The 16,741-nt window shown below is 43.2% G+C and overlaps 1 protein-coding gene across 1 annotated transcript; it reads left to right on the forward strand.

Moving 5' to 3' along the window:
- Positions 1 to 571: 571 nt before the first annotated feature.
- Positions 572 to 16,369, forward strand: TTLL10 (tubulin tyrosine ligase-like family, member 10; the record flags this gene model as incomplete). Its single annotated transcript, XM_009700720.1, has 10 exons — positions 572 to 737; positions 1,682 to 1,800; positions 3,210 to 3,330; positions 3,993 to 4,078; positions 4,285 to 4,456; positions 6,392 to 6,563; positions 8,359 to 8,499; positions 9,806 to 9,922; positions 14,875 to 14,968; positions 15,969 to 16,369. Coding segments are annotated over 10 exons (1,589 nt in total), but the record flags the coding sequence as incomplete, so codon positions are not given.
- Positions 16,370 to 16,741: the final 372 nt, after the last annotated feature.

Genomic DNA, 16,741 nt, shown 5'->3' on the forward strand with positions numbered 1-16,741 from the left:
ACCTCAGAGCTGTCACATCCTGGGCTTGGCAAAAGTTCTACAGGCTTTAACAGTTGAAAGAACATCTGTTTCAATGTATAGTGTATGGCTAACACTTTTTAGGTGGCTTCCTTTGTACCTCCAGACCTTTCTAGACCTTGCAGTCTGACAGACTCTCCCACAGCCACCCCCAGCTTTCCATCCCAATAGCTGGAATGCTTTGTGCTCAGCTTAGGGCAGAACTGAGACCCACCTAGACAAGATATCTGAGAAAGTCCTGTAAAGCACAGGCCTGTCAAGTAAGAGAATGCCATTTAGCATTGAGAGACTAGGGCTGATGGGAATGTTCCCTTCTACTACATATTTTGTTATATTTCCTCTGTTTTTCCACTTTAATGGTACCTGCCACCAGGTTACATTAGCAATGATTTCTGAATTGTTTTAAGCCAATGCCCCTAGTGATGGCTATAAAACCAATTAAAGCAGTCTCTTACCTTGCAGTATTTTCTTCTGTAACAGCTGTCTTTCTAGATGTGAATTTTACGGAGAAGATCCCAGATCGTCTGAAGTTTCTCAATTTCCAATTTTGCAGCTACTGCTACCAACTCTGAAGTGAAGCGTAACAAAGTCAAGTCTAAAGAGAACAGAACACATGGTAAAGCACGCCTTCAAGAAAAACAACCAGAAGAAGAGATACCTAAAGTACCAAAGGGACAAGGACCATATTTTTATATCAGTGGATCTAATGGAGCTGAGCTGTAAGTAGGTCCTCTCATACGAACAGTAGCACGACCGTATATGAGAAGTCATGCAATGTTATCCATTATCCATTGGCCTCTAATAATTTTACTTTGATTTTCTGTCTTTTTGGAATGGTACACCTGGGGAACCATTTAAAGATAAATCAAACAGAAAGTATCCACTAGAAGGCCACTAGTGGTAAAGTAGCTAAGTACTATATCGTTGCAAAGAAACAAAATATTTCTGTTTGTTTAATGAAAGTTTCTCTGTTGAGGCTGTTCAGAAATCACTTAGCTACACCATGTGGCAAATCTGCTAGCATCATCACCAGAGCTAGGAACCGCTGTTGTTGATCAACATTCTGCTGTGCTAAATGTAAAACAAGCAAAAAATAGAAGAGATTTCTGCCCAAGAAAAATTGTCAGATCAGAAGTTCCATTCATTCCTTTCTGAGTTCTTCCCAGCATATTGGCATTCTTCTCTAGATGTTGTCACCAGAAAGCACCACAGAATTTCTGCTGCAAACAGCACTTTCCTTGCTATGTTTCCATAGTTTTGTCAACAAACAGCTTTTTCTATCGCTACTTGTCATCTCTCCCTAAACTCATCAGCAGAGAAGGCTCCTTATTAAGACTGGCCCCCGAACTTTTCTATTCCATGGGTACCAGCTGCATCTTAATTGGAAAAACCCTGCTGAAATGGTGCAGGCTCTCATTAGAGCTGCTGAATCATGATGTTCTTAGCATCCTCAGTTACTCCTCCCACCTTCTCAAGTTAGGACCAGCAGGTCCACTAGAAGCCATTCTGATTAATGCTTCCCATCTTATCCCCCACTCAGGGGCTTCTGGACATGTTAGGTCAGGCTCCCAGAGAAAATTATTAGGAGTTCAAGGGATACGAGCTAACTAAGTATTCATTAATAGAAGGGAGGCTACTTTTCTATTTTGTTTTCCTTATGCAGTGTGAGCATCTATTGCCAGAGCAGAGGCTGGCAGCGTATCTATGACAACAGAAGGGAGGATTATGCACTGAAATGGTGTGAAATCAAGTGCCGAGAGACTTATTTCCATTTCAAAGAAGGTAGAGCTGCCTGTGGGCCTTGGGTGGGAGAGGGTAGTGGGAGAAACCTGAGAATGCTGGACTGGTGACTCCCAGGGCAGAGGAGGTCACCTGGGGGTAGGAGAAACAGGTAACCTCAACTTCTTGGCAGACTTCAGAGGGGTTATCAGAGCTGGATTGCCGTGGTGATTAAAGGAAGGGGTTTAGACAAGAAAACAGCTTTGGGAGAAAAGATACCATTGAAATGAACTAAGTATAGTGAAATGAGCAGTGGTGCAAATCATCACAATCACTCTTGAAATGCGGTCCTCCCTCTTTGGGTTGGAGCCCAGGCTGCAATGGGACTGACCCAGTACCGTAGGGCAGGAAGAGGAGACAGCCTACGCCGGCACCTCTCAGGCATTCGGCCAGGCCTTGCGTACAAAGGGTGTCTCACATTTAGAGAAAGAAGAAAGTGTTCACTTGTGGAGAGAAGTAAATTAAGCTCCCGGTAGGTCACCCCACACATCCCGGGCCCAGCTCTCTGTGTCTGGGGAGAACAGAGTCACTAAAAGCCAAACTACTCCACCGTATTAGCAAGCAACTTTTTGAATTGCACTCTACCCTTCAACTCCTCGGTACATCCTGACTTCACGGGGACCAGCCAGCTTTCCCACTGGAAATGCATAAAATCAAGGATGCCCACAGCAATGCCTCTGGCTGGCACCCTCAGAGCGGTACTTTGCGTAACAAACTCCCTAAGCACAGTCCCTGGGGCAATTCTTTTACTTCTGGGAGCTGGTCAAGACCTGTGTCCTGGCAAGCCTGAGCATCATGGCGCAGAGCTGCGGGTTTTCCTGTGGCAGAGGGAGAGTGTTATCATTTCCCTACCAGCCCACGTACAGCAGCCTCCTCTCCCCTCCTGCCAGCTCTGACGGCAATGCAGTGGCTATTCGTCACGCTGCACCATGGCAGCAGCTGGCCCCATACACGGCGGTGCGGACTGTGGGATTCACAGGGAGTGTTGCGAGCGACCTTGAACAACATAGCCTTGAAGGAAATAGTCTGAGAAAGTAAGTAATGAAGCAAGCGCAGAAAGGGAGCTGAAGATAAAAATGTTTTGAAGCACAGCTGTGAGACCCAAACTAGAAGACAGGCTATGTTTCGGAGCAATTCCGCAGCTGGAATGGTGTGGTGGCAGTGGCACCTTTGGAGTGAGCAAGGGATGCACTGTTTCATGAAGCCCCATCAGGCTGATTTGTTCTGCTATGAGGTTGGACAGAAACTCATTTGCAGCAAGTGTTTTCACGGCTCTGTGAGTTGTCACTACTGCCTTAAAGCAAATTGGTGAAAGTCAACAATGACAAAGCCAGCTGCATCCTCCAGATTCTGCTGCATGGACAATGAGGGCAAGCTTTTTTTCTTTTTTTTTTTTTTTTTCCCTCATACAGGTGAACAGCTTCTCTACCAGATTCCCAACAATGGAGTCCTCACCAGTAAGATAGGGCTTTTATGCTGCCTGAGAGAGCAAGAGCAGATGATGAAAAAGATCAGTAGGAGCTCTAATTCCAAGTAAGAACTCTAACCTCCAAACCTTGACCAACAGAACCATGCCACCAGAAAGTGAGAGCACATAAACAAAGGACCAATTTCTTTCGGATGCATAACAGTACAGGATACAAAGTATATGGGGTTTTATTTCTTTCTTGTCTTCTAGAAAAATCACTTTTTTTCCAGAAGTACATACATCAGAGACAAGTTCTTCCTTCTCTAAGTCAGGAGCTGTAGGAGTGCCAGGTCCTCCAGAGACAACAGTCATAGTAATTCCCCTGTTTTGGGTACATCGTCCTACTGGGAAGGCCACAACTTCTTGTGCCATAGACACTGTAAATATAAAAGAAGCTTACTGCCGTTTCTACTTTTATTTTTTCTTTACTTTTGACCTACCAAAAAACCAAATGGCAATCCTGCATCATGGTTACCTGCAGCCGTTTGAACTAGTTTTCAAAAAGCTGAGCATATGAAGAATGTCTTAAGGTTAAGATATATTCTTGAAAGCTTATGGAACCAGATAGCTCAGGAAAAACATACAACAAACATGCAAGTGTCCACAAGCATGGGAAAAAAAAAAAAGCCATTTCTTAAGTTTCTGCTTGCAACCATTACTTTCTGAAAGTAATAGAGGAATGAATGTGTTGGATAGGGTTTTCAACTTGTATTTGATTCTCCCATAGGTTACTGAAGATGGAAGAATTCTTCCCAGAATCTTTTCGCCTGGACTTAAAAGATGAGAGAAATGCCTTTTTTGAGCTTTACAAAGGTGAATGGTCTTAATCATGGTGGCAATCAATTTAAATAGCTATGTGCTCCTCTGAAATGTCCATAAAAGCATACACAGTAATAATAATTGAAATCTATATGCATGGGTATGTATATACATGCAGACCTGTTCAAATGAGCAGTGTTCAGAGCTCATCGGTGTTTCATACCACACCCATTGCTATAACAGACCCGTTCTCTCCACAGAAGAACAGATTTGGATCTGCAAACCAAGTTGCTCTAACCAGGGCCGAGGAATTTTCCTGCTTAAAAATTCAGCGGCTGTCAACACCCTTCAAGCCAAGCTCCACAGCGCTGAGGAATCCCTGCTCAAGAAGAGGGTGCCGTACAAGGCTCCCCAGGCAAGAATAGTGCAAAGGTAAAGACTGAAGCCTGGGAATTCATCTGTGGCCTCAGAGAGTTGAACTGTTCCATAGGTATTTAATGTGGTTACACCACATCTCGTCAGCCTATGAGATTTCATTTTGTGGGAGAGAAGTTATTTCTCTGGTTAGTCCGTCTTGCCTCTGCACTTCAGTCATTTCAAGGTAGATCTTTGTCATCAGAAAGATGTGAGTTTACCTTTGTCTGGAAATTTAAGAATGACTTCAAAAGGCCAGATGCTACAGTTCTGTACATGAGTTCTATACATAAAGCCTTGTGCAAAGCAATTTAACTTAGATATTATCCCAGCTTTTTATACAAAGCTAACATTTTACAAATTGTAGAGCTGCAATATCTGTTCCATGGAATCTAATAAAACTTCCCAAAGACCTTCTTAACTCTGCCTTAATACTGCAAAAGCCTAGACCTCAACCAACAGGCAGTGGCTAGCAGTCACTAAAATTTGGAGTTGTTTTATTTTTTATTCCTTGCCTGACTAAAGGAAGCATGCAGGTTCTTCTTTGTAGGACATACACCTTCTCAGCCGTTGCTAGAACATTTTGTAGAGGAGCAGAACAGCAGAAAAAAGAAAGGAAAAATAAGGCAGCAGAAACCATGAGAACAGTTTCAGCTACTGAACGTTACTTGCTTACTGTTACACAACTCACTTAACTTCCCTTTGCCTCAGTGTCCCTCCCTCAATTGAGGAATGCATTATAATTAAATCACCTCCGTGCTTTGAGATAAGTGAATAAAACTTTCAAAGAGAAATGCAAAAAAGATGTTCTCGTTATTTATCCTAGGAGCTGCAGTTCCTAGATGCCTTTGATGCTGCCGTATTGTGCACAGCTAGGCATACAGGGCACTCTAAACTTCACGGTGCCCATACATGCATGACATTGTCACGATGTGCCAGCAATGACAATGCCATACACTCGTGACAATGCTGTAGTATTGGCATGGCAAAAGCACATTTTGCCAGGTAGTGATCACTACACGTCCTGGCAAAGTGGTGATACCAATTCCTCACGCTGACGCTGTGCCACTTCCCTGACTTTCTGCTATCATGGCTTGGCATCTTCATCTTGCAAGAGAACACAGCATGCAGCAACCTTTCCAAAAACTTCCCTAGCTAACCAAAGCAAGCAATATTCTCTGCTTACGATCATCCAAACGTGTCTTTTCCTAACACAGGAATGGTTGGCCTCATTGAAAAGGGCAAGAGAGATTTGTAAAATGGTAAACTGGAATGATGATCTTACAGGCTTTCTGAAGTAGGCTGGACTGTCTTTATGCAGCAGCCAGTATATGGAGCAAAACAACGACTCCCTGACAAAATCAGTCCTTTAGTTAGATCAATATATGGTCTTTGACATGGACAAGCAGCAGTGCCAGGGGAAGAAGTGGTTGGACCCTATCTTAGACCTCATCCTGATTTCTACTAGTGAAGAATGGCTTATGCTCTGAAGAATGAGGCTCCATATCCCTTTGAAAACTGTTGTTAGCATTGATCGTTTTAACAGCATATCCGTGTTATTTTTGTAGACATCCAGCAACCTTTGATGATGAAGGGAAACAATTCCCAGACTACATCACTCTGGCAACAAAAGCAATGGTGCTGCATGAAGGGCTCTTTGTGTTCAGACATAAACTTCGTATATCCTCCAGTAAATATTAGTAAATCTTTAATTACCTCCTGCTCCCAAGACTAATCACAGCTTCTATTCCCCTTGAAAGGAGCTGTTCTTGGCATTTCTATCCTCTCCTACGAGCACCCTCTGCTGCCTCTCACCTTAAAACCAGTGTTGCAAAGGACAAGGATTAGTTCTGTGGTGAGAAATGAACTGGCTGTGGGGTTTTGTGTCAGCTTTGAATTGCCATGTGTTACGGCTGCCCATTGGTGATGCGCGTTGAAATACTGCTCTCACAGGTATATTCACCAGCCTCTGCTCCTTGAAGGGAAGAAGTTTGATGTCCGGTCTTACCTCCTCATCGCCTGCACAGCACCATACGTGCTTTTTTTCGCCCAGGGTTACGTCAAGTTGACCTGTGTCAATTATGATGCCGCTTCTGATGATCTGACAGTTCATCTGACCAATCAGGTAAACTGAGGTCACGTACTTCAGAAGAAAGGGAGCGTGTGGTTGACAGAGATGGGAAGCCAAAAAGACTTTTGAAAGGCTAAGACTAAGTGTCTCATGCATGCAAAATCCCTGCACCCAGGAAACGGTCGTGGGCTTATGGTCAGGGATGGCAACAAGGCTGAACAGAAGCAGTACTGGATCAGGTTCCATTCTCTGCCATGGATCAGTTCTCTGCTTAACTGGATGATTTCTCTCCCTGGACCTCTTCTTTCTGCCATTATTCTCTCATGTATCTGTAGACCATAAGCTTCTTAGGGCAAGAAGTCTTTGATTCCAGCTACCTAGCACAAAGGACCCTTAATCTTGGCTAAAGATTTTGCTGATCCTCTTGTGTTTGAACATGGTAATCCTAATGATGTAAGATGCAGATGTGTTCCTCAAGAGGCATCATTCTTAAATCTCCATCTTTGCTCGTCTCGCTTCTCAAATGAGAGCTATAACAGAATGAGACTGTTCTGGCTTGTACCCCCTTACCTCTCTTGTCATACAAAACAGAAGCTTTCCTTGCTCAGATCTACCAGAGTTTTTATTTCAAATGAGGCCCTTCAGTAGTTAGAACTGATGAAAAAAATTTATAAGAATCAGAAGGAAGAAGACAGTTTGCTTTTAAAACCCTTCTCTCCTCCCAGTGTCATGCTGTGTCCTGAGAACTGGCAAATTACACATTATAGAGGTATCGGACAAGCCCACTTCAGTTGGAGTTTTATGGCTCCTGTAGAAGAGCAGTTCAGGACAGCAGATTAAACTGCTTCCTGCAATATATGCTATTATCAGAATGCCACTTGTTTTCCTGGAATAGTTTGTTTGCTCAGCTAGAGAGCTAGCCACATGGGAATTCAGGTGCTCGGATAGGATCCCATGGCACAAGTGATATTAAACAAAGGACAGGTGTTTATTAGCAGCACATAAATTATCTGGGTTCCTGCTGGGAGGAGAGAAGCAAAATTTACAGGAGCGGCTGGTAATAAGCCAGGCTTCTTCAAATTACAGTTGATCCTGCTCTCATTCCCTTCCTAGCCTTTCATCCCTCCTGGAATCAGCCATTTTCCTACTGTATTTCCAAAAGACAAGAGGCAGCAGAGACGGCATCACTAACCACAAGCTTTGCAGCCTCGCAGTAACCGTCGCACAGATGGAGGTGCAGACAAGCCCAGCTGTTTCACAGGGAACAGGGACTTGCCTTTGATTGAACAATGTAAATACCCCATTACTGATAAATTCCAGCTGACACAAGGATTAACGAGACAGTGGAAGAGAGAAGCCCTCACTTTGGTCTCCTCTGAGGATACATCCATACATCTCTCCCAGGTGTACTCACCTCTAGGAGACTACTAGGCAGATAGACACTGAAACCAGATTTAATCCGAAGAGTATCATGACTATGAATTGAAAGCACCTGTCCCTGTCTGCCAGCCACTGGTCCAGACGTATTATACACACAGACACACACAGAGAACACGGCTTTGACAGAGACCTTGGGTAGTAATTGTCTGTACAGCATCCGTGTGGGTCAGGCACATTTCTGCCTGTGCCAGTCTTGTGCAATGGGAGTCAGGACATGTGCTCAGGTTTAGCTCTGCTAGTCAGGGGCTCTATTCCCTCCACCTCTATAACTTAATCCTGGGGTTCTTCCCAACTCCAGATGCCTGGAACAACTCAAGGTGGTTGGATGTCTGCCATGCAAGCTGGTTCCCAGTTTCTCTTCACTGCCAGAAATCTAATTCTCCCTTTGCTCTGTGTCCCCACCTCTCAGTACATGCAGAAGAAGAACTCCCTGTACAGCCAGCTGAAAGATGAGACAGTTTGGCGGATGGAGCACTTCAACAGCTACGTTAATGAGAAGTTCAGAAAAACCCATGGCCTCCCCAAAGACTGGGTTTTCACTGTGTTTACTGTAAGTGCAAGCAAGCGCACGGTGTGCTAGTCTGCCTAATTAGGGTGATGGGAATCGGGAGAAAACCCCTCCGTTCATTGGAGCCCCCAGGGAAACACATACCCTGAGTGAGAAGGTATTGATGGTCCCATGGTAACCATTTATCTGCAGATGCTAAACACAGAAGTGAAGGCACAAAGAGTTCAATTTTAATAAAATGGGTAAACAGCTGAGAAAGAGAGTGTAAAGGTAAACGCTAGCTATAAAAAATGCAGTTATGGTTTTCATGTTCCTGGCCAAATGCTGTGGTCCTGCATTAAAAAACAAAGTACATATTAGAGAGCCCTCCAGCCTGACAGGTCTTAGCCTGAAAAGAGATGCTTTCAGTGGTCTTTTTCCTGCCTGACTTGGTCTCACGGTTCACTTTTCATCTGATTTTGCCAAATGAAAATCATGTCAGGGCCTTAGATCTTCCCTTATCATGGAGGAGAGGTAAGAAGACTCAACTGGCTTGATTTCTTACCATCTTCCTCTCTCACTGAAGAAACAAAGCGAAGAAATTATCTGAGTCCCTGAGACTTCACTTCATCAGCCTGAGTCTAAGGATGCATCACTGCCCTACATGACTTGCTGGGGTGAAAATGAAAAGTGCAAAGGACACAGTTTCCCCAGGTTAATTTTGGAAATGCTGTAATTTAAAGCCAAATACAAAGAAAATTAAAAAGCTAAAAACTTTGTTAAAATATTTTGTTTTTTTTAGAAAAAGAGTTCCGAAGCAAATCTAGTTGAATTTGCCCAGTTTCTCTGGGGATCAGAAACTTTCCAGCCAATTTTATGGTATCTCTCTTCATGCAGAAATTCCCCACTATGCATTTCAACTGCAAATTGAGTGAAACTTTTAACATCACCTACTGCAAGTTGCTGTAACTCACCAAGCTTCTTTAAAACACTATGTCCAGCATGGCTGTGAGGAAGTTTGAGTCATCACTGCCAGAAATGGTTGTGTTCAGCTCACATCCAGGTGCCCCCGTTAGGAGTAAATGAAAGAACACTGCTAAAAATTCTGCAGTAAGGGCCAATATTCCTTCACGCACTGCCACAAGCAGTCTGGAGAACCAAGTTCAAGAGGGAGTTTCAATCAACTCATAGTGGACAGACACACGGTCTGCAAACTGCAACATACTTCTAGGTCTAGAGAAGAGCTCTGATGGAGGCAGGGGAAGGAAAAATGTCCCTAAACCAGGAGGACGCTTATGACTTACAGTGACTGCTATGCCCTTGGCATTCACCATGATCAGTTACCACCATTCCCTGTCTTCCGTTTCAGACAAGGATGCAGCAGATCATCTTGCAGTGCTTCCTGGCAGCCAAGCACAAACTGGATCACAAACTGGGCTACTTTGACCTCATCGGCTGTGACTTTTTAATTGATGAAAACTTTAAGGTACGAATACAATATCATCAAATACGAAGTATGATATTGGCCAAATGTCTAATACCAGCAGTATAGCACCGTTGACACAGGCTCTGGTTCTAGGAATTAAATAGAGCATTCAGTCAGCCAGCTATGAAATGCAGGATTCATTTTTTTTCCCCAGTTCCACTATCCAGCATCAAGACAGGGCACCGATACTGCCCGCACATTTACTGCACAGACCAACCCTGGCATTAACAGCTCAGGACAGGAAGAAAAGTGCTTACTGCAGGGGAAACTCTTCTGTGCAGAATTCCCACAGCAAAGTGGAGTTCATCGTGAAAAGTATGGGAATTTTAATGCCCACTCAGTGTTTTCTTTCTCCAGAAACCAAACATGCCAGATGATCAGCCAGCATAAATCGGTGTGCAACGCCTCTAACATCACATGAAGTATACTGATTTACGCTAGCTGAGTATCCATCAAAGGCAATGAAGAACTCGCCCTCACCATACTGAAGAATCAGCCATTATCAATTCAGATGTCAGCATCAGCATCTCCACGTTCACTGTAGGTTCACCATTTAGCAATAGGTCAGCCCACTGAGTCTATAAAAATCTGCTAGAATTACAACTCAAGCTTGTAAAGAGTGAATGAAACACAGACAAGAAAAGCCAGAAGAAAGGGAAAGGGAAATGTTAAATACAGTCATTGAAGTGCTTTCATTGCAGCACAGTCCCGCAAAACCACCTGGCCTAAACATAACAGCAAGCCATCTGGCAGATTCTGCTATTGCTAAAGCAGAAAGGAACTCAAACATATTCCAGCAAAGGGCAGTGGGAACAGCAAACCCTCTGCAAGAATGGAATTAATGTATGCAGCAGTGGGTAAGGCCCCCGAACAATGGACGCCTTTGTAGAGGAAGTCAATGGCAAGGGAGAGTAAACGGCAAAGACGCAGAAACTGGTGCTTCTCAGATTTCAGTGGGAATTGTCTTTTGCAACGTTGGCACGCAAAGCCCTGCCTGTGTAAACTTTAAGTAGAATAGAAGAGCCAGTATCACTTCATTGTGGCAATTCCCACTTGGCTAGTTAAAACTTTCAGCGTTTAAAGACTATTACGTCCCTGTGTATTTTACATATGGAGAGATAAACAAAACCTGTTTCTTGACAAGTATTAGCTGTAAGAGTGATGAGGATTTCTGGACACTTAGTGGTGACAGAGTCAGTTGGAACCTGGAACTTCCCTTTGGGAGAGAGTAATGTGGAAATTCAGGCATTTATTTAGCATAGGTTGGTCCATGTTTTCTTGTCCCTGCTGGGGAGAGACAAATCTGCTTTTTTATTAGTGCAGCAACACATCGAGACACCTGTACACTCCCTGCAGAGGTTGTGTGCAACAGCTGGATGCAGGACTGACAGCTTCAACCCGCAGTTAACACCGGTCAGTGCAGCAAACTCCCAGTTTTCTGTGGGCTGACATTACAATTCCTGGTCTGACAGCCTGTCCCATCCACCTGTAATACACAATGGCCTTATTCTCCTGGTCATCCTGGTTCAGGACATGTGTAGAATCTCCTTTATGCTGATTTAACGTGGTCTTACATGTTCAGTTCTATAGCTCATCATGCCTTTACCTCTTCCTTATTTATCCGAGATATAAATGGCCCCATCATCATTTCCCAATAATTCTTGAAGGCCCTGCAGCATCCTGATTCAGTCTTTGGAAGGTGTTTTTCCTGCCTCAGAGTCCTTAGAAGCACAGACTCTGACAGCAGGGCCTGCTGAGAAACCACAGCTTTCTGTAAGAGCTTTGCATATTCATATGTAAGCTGAGAAAAGAACGAAGTGCTTTAAGAGGAGAGGGAGGGAAAGTGACGGATGTGGGTTTGCTGCTGTTGGCTTTTTTCCTACTGTCTTCTGGAGCTTCTTTGTAGTGCATTGTAAACGCCTAGGACATTACGCAGCTCAGGACACTGTCATTTAAATGCTCAAAGAACCTGTTTTCTGAAAGCATTGCATCAGCCATGCACAAGGGCTTCTCTCCAGAGGTATGCCGGGAAGACAGATGTGTAAATTTTTTTATCAGCCATAAAGGGATTCAGCTACCTATCAGTAGAGAACAGACTGAACATAGATAAGCCATTTGCCAATTTGGGATAGATGTACATAAATGAAGATAACACTCAAATCCCCAGTTAAAGCAGGGCCGGTTCCTTTGATTTGAGTGACATAGCTTTTCATTCACCCCGAGAGTATGAGGTAGCACACGGATGCTGTAAACTTGGTTGTGCCCACTCCAGGTCACGATGATAAAAAAAATCTGATAAAAGCTTGTTAAGAGTGTGGAAAGCAGAAGCCCACTGCCTTAGGCTGTGGTCTCCGCTATCACTAAGCGGGTCCCTTTCTGGATCGGCAACATCTGAGTAGGCCTTCTGGTGCTTGGTTTGTGACTGTGCGCGTAGATTCAGGTATGTCCACACAGGATACAGAACAAGTTATTTCATTCCTATTTCTGACTGGTATTTCAGTGCTGCTAAAAGCTGCAGCCAGCGGTCAGTCTCCCTGGACACCTGCTGCCACACAAATGCAGAACAAGACAGCCCTGCTGTGGACAGCTTTGGGCTTTGAAGCATGTTACAGCCATCCTCTCTAAGAACAAGTTCTGATGTAGAGAGATCTATATATTCCCACTCAGTCTTGGCTATCAAGTCACTTGGAGCCTCTGGGAGCACGGACCGATGCCGTTTCCCTCCCGGAGACCCAAGCAGGATGCTCAGCTTCTACCTGGTGAGCTCCAGCAAAGATCCACACAATTAAATTAACTGAATGTTTTTTTTTTCATCAGAAATAGAACAAAACTCTGGCTTAATCATGCACTTTCTGCACACCAAGTAGTCTTACCTCTGCCCATGTTGGCAGGGAAAGGACCCTTGGGACGGGTCTTACGCTGGCTGATAGCCACCATGTCAACACATGACAGAGCCTAGTCGCATCATCCAATGCTGCATTGAAAGACTGAACTGCTGCTGTAAGGATGGTTCTACAGCAATGAGACTACAATAGTAATCAAACTAGATGAAAATAAAAAATATTCAGAGATGTTAACACTGCATCTCGCACCATGCAAAGAACAGGAAATGGGACCTCAGATCCTGGTGTAATGCAGGATCTGGCTGCAGTCGGCATGTTATTCAAGAACCTACAGACAAATCCTACTATTTAAAGTTTTTAAGGCTATCTGTGATACCTTGACAGAGCAAGCTGAAGATGTGACAGAAGATGGAGTTGTACTGGCAGGCTGCAGCAACCTCTTCATCCCTGAGAAACATCCAGAGCAGCACTTCTGACCAAAGCCACAGGGCACTCATCATTGTTTTCATCACTTGAAAAGCCTAAAGAAAAAGGACGGTCAATGGTTAGGAAGTCGAGGACAGACATTCTGGGTTTTGATTTCCTTTCTTTATCACATGTTTGCTAGGAAATTTTGAGCAAGGCATCTGCATGCCAGATGCAGGGAGAAGCACAGGAATTTCATTCTACATGGAATTCCCATGAAAGTTACAGTTATTCACGCAGGTGTGCTGAATCTTCACCTTGTTCTCTCTGCTCTTCCTGAAATAGAACCAAGGACATTCATTAACTTGCCCTGGTTGCTGAGAGGTTAAGAACATTTAAAAACTGTGAGACATTCAGACAGTACAATAAAGGGGAATGTAGAAGATGAAAAGCATGACAGATATCGCAGAGAAGTTTCTTCCTCCTGTTTGTTAATTTGTTTCGAAGAAGAAGAAATCAAAACCTAATCAAGGCAATTATGAAGGTTCATTGAGTTTGTTTGTCAGCACAAAATCTTATGAACTTTTAAGAGGAAAAAGAACACCTCCTGAGACGAGTGTTTTGCCAAGAAAAATGTATGTAACTTAGGTGCCCTCTGTTGGCATTCACAAAGTAGGGTTTTTTGAGCAGCTGTTGCAGTTCTCTGGAAAAAAAAGACATTTCACTGTCTTTACTTACCAGTCTTTTAATTTGTTCAATACAGTAGTTTATTCTCAGCAAAAATAAAGCACCAAAGTGAAGGTTATCATGTCTCCAAAATCTACCAATCACTTAGACTTCATTTCACAGGTACTTGCAAGCAACATCATTGCCGCTTCAGAAAAAAGACATTTAAAAAAAATTAATTAAAAGGGAGTAAAATTTACTGAGGCTGTTACATGATTAAATATCTTTCCTTATAAAACACTGAATAGTTCCTACATGTGTTATATAGAGGATGTAGCACCATATGGCGGAGGCAGGAAGCGAACAGACGAGTTTCTCTCACTATAGGGAAAAGAAACAGTAAACAGAATTATGTGCAAGTCAATTGTTTGGTTTCACATAGATTTGTAACTGGACCATCACATTCTGTGGCTTGTAGCTTCAGATCTTGGCATTTCAAAGGGAAATGGAAATGAGACTGGTATAGATACTTAAAATTAGTGTCTTACATGGCTTCTACCTGAAACTGAAGCTTACCCAGGAGATCAAGGCCAAGGGTTCACTGAAAACTCAGTACCATGTTTGCTTAGTTTTGATCCCATGTCCACCTCAAACCAAAATGATTCCTAGATTCCTTACAACTTTATTTCATGGTATCCGAAAAACTCAACTAGAAACTGTTATGGAAACTGGTATGTTAAGAAACACAGCGCCTTTACACATAGAGCAAAAGTTAATCTAAAGTGCATCTGCTGGAGACACAAAATAATGTGTAGTGTTGCTCTCAAGTAAGTCAATGTATGCAAAAAGGGATTTTGTTTAATTCGTCCAGTCCTTAGGAAAATTCTGTCCTGCCTGCATTCTGTGTTACGGGATTTTGCTGGGATTTATTAGTACTCCTATCTCTCAAGGTGTTCGCTAAGTCAGAAAAAGGGCATTGCTCTAACTCTAAAGAGATCCAGTCTAGTTTCCAGATCTCCATTCATTCATCTTTCCTAGGTCTGGCTTCTGGAGATGAATGCAAACCCAGCATTGCATACCAACTGCAAAGTCTTGAGAGACGTCATCCCAGCTGTAGTCTACGAGAGTCTTGGTAAGTGAACGAGTCACAGGATGGCCAGCAGCAGATAATCATATCATTCCATTGCTTGTCAGAGGAAAGACTCCCGTTTATATCAGTTGTGGGTCCAAAACAATCTTTGAATAAAGATATCTCACTGCTGAGTTTTTAATCAATTTAGAAGGCACTGAAAATTCAAATCCAGACACACCTAGAAAAGCTGTGGTCTTTTTAGCCATGCACCCATTAGAAAAAAACATGTGGTTAAATTTTTTTTAGTTGTAATTATTTTTAGGAAATTTAGGAAATAAATATATATTTGTGTACAAAAGGCTAAAGCTTAATACATGTGCCTATAAACGGCACCTGCACATTTTTCTCACGCCTCATGTTCTGAATGTGCAGGGATTTAAGTTGGTTTGTACAACGTGTCTTACACAGCCGTGGCAGTGCTTAAATGCCAGTGTACCCCACCGTACTTCACAAATATAGCTGGCAACCGTGACATGAATTATACAAAGACCGAAAAAATCCTTGTGTAGTCTGCTATACATTAACTAGAACTGCTCCTGCCTGGAGGACCAAAATATCTTTCACCCCTGATTTTCTGTGGTATCACTGTACGTGTAAGGAGAAGTAGTAAAGGGAGAGTCTATGTCTGCACGAAGGGTATTAGCAATAGCCTGCTCATGCTTACCTTCATAGCTAATTACCTTCCTGTGCATTATTTTGGGGTGTATTCATGTCCTGTATTGCACTGTAAGCAGTTTTACAATATTTTTCCTACCAGTTTCCTAAAGCTGAAGCTGGCTGAAGTGAATGCAAGAAAAGGGGGGTGGCGGTGGTTTTTTTTTAAAATTGTCTTAAGAGTAATAGTCCACAGAGACCACAGATCACGGGTTGGAAACCACTTCCCCTTCCCACCCCTCATCCTTCTCATGCACACAGCTGCTTTGTGCATCCACGTGACGGCTTGCACGTCTTTTAGCGTCAGAGTGTTTAGACCATCTCATAATTGCATCTTCTTTTCCAGATTTGGTTCTTGAGATTTTCAACAAGTGCCTCAAAGGCAAGAGTGTTTTGCCTTTGGAGACACTCCGTCATTTTGTGCTTCTCTATCACGAGGATGCTGCAGATCTTGGCCAGAAACAACCCTGGAAGCTCAGAACTGGCCTGTGTACAGGTCGCTATCTACGGCTGCACACAGGCAGTACCAGCCACTTCGGTCAGCGCCCTGCCAAAGTGCTGGAAAACTCTTCCAAGAAACCTGGTTGCTCCAGAAAAAAAGGTTGCCTTGTTGCCCAGAAAGAATTGTCAACAAACTGGCCTAACTATATCACACGTGCAGCTCTTCAACCCATCATGGAAAAACCCTTTGACTCATTACAGAGTAAGAGGGTTTTCAGAAGTTTGGAAGACATAAAAAGAAAATAAAAGCGAAATTTGTATGTGCTGTGCATGTCCAGCTCGTTTTCACCTTCTATAAACAAACAGGTTTCAGCCTCAATTGGAAAACCAGTAACTCTTGCTGTATTTAGTTCTCCTGCAGAAAGTCATACTTTAACCAGCCAGAAATTATAGGGAAGTTACATGAGACGACCATTACCAGATCAAAACTCATCCTTTTTAAAACCAACATTGACCTGACCGGTGCAATCCAGAAACAGGCCAAACTTTCTACGTACAAAGTCCTTATACAAAAAGGCAGGGAGAGAAGCTGCAAAGACTAAATCTAAGCCTTAACAGTAGAAGTGCTCCACTTTGTCTCATCGTATTTGTATTTCCAGCTCCCTCACTCATTAGATC

This window comes from Cariama cristata, unplaced genomic scaffold (assembly GCF_000690535.1).
Source record: "Cariama cristata isolate BGI_N322 unplaced genomic scaffold, ASM69053v1 scaffold7915, whole genome shotgun sequence".
Taxonomy (NCBI): Eukaryota; Metazoa; Chordata; class Aves; order Cariamiformes; family Cariamidae; genus Cariama; species Cariama cristata.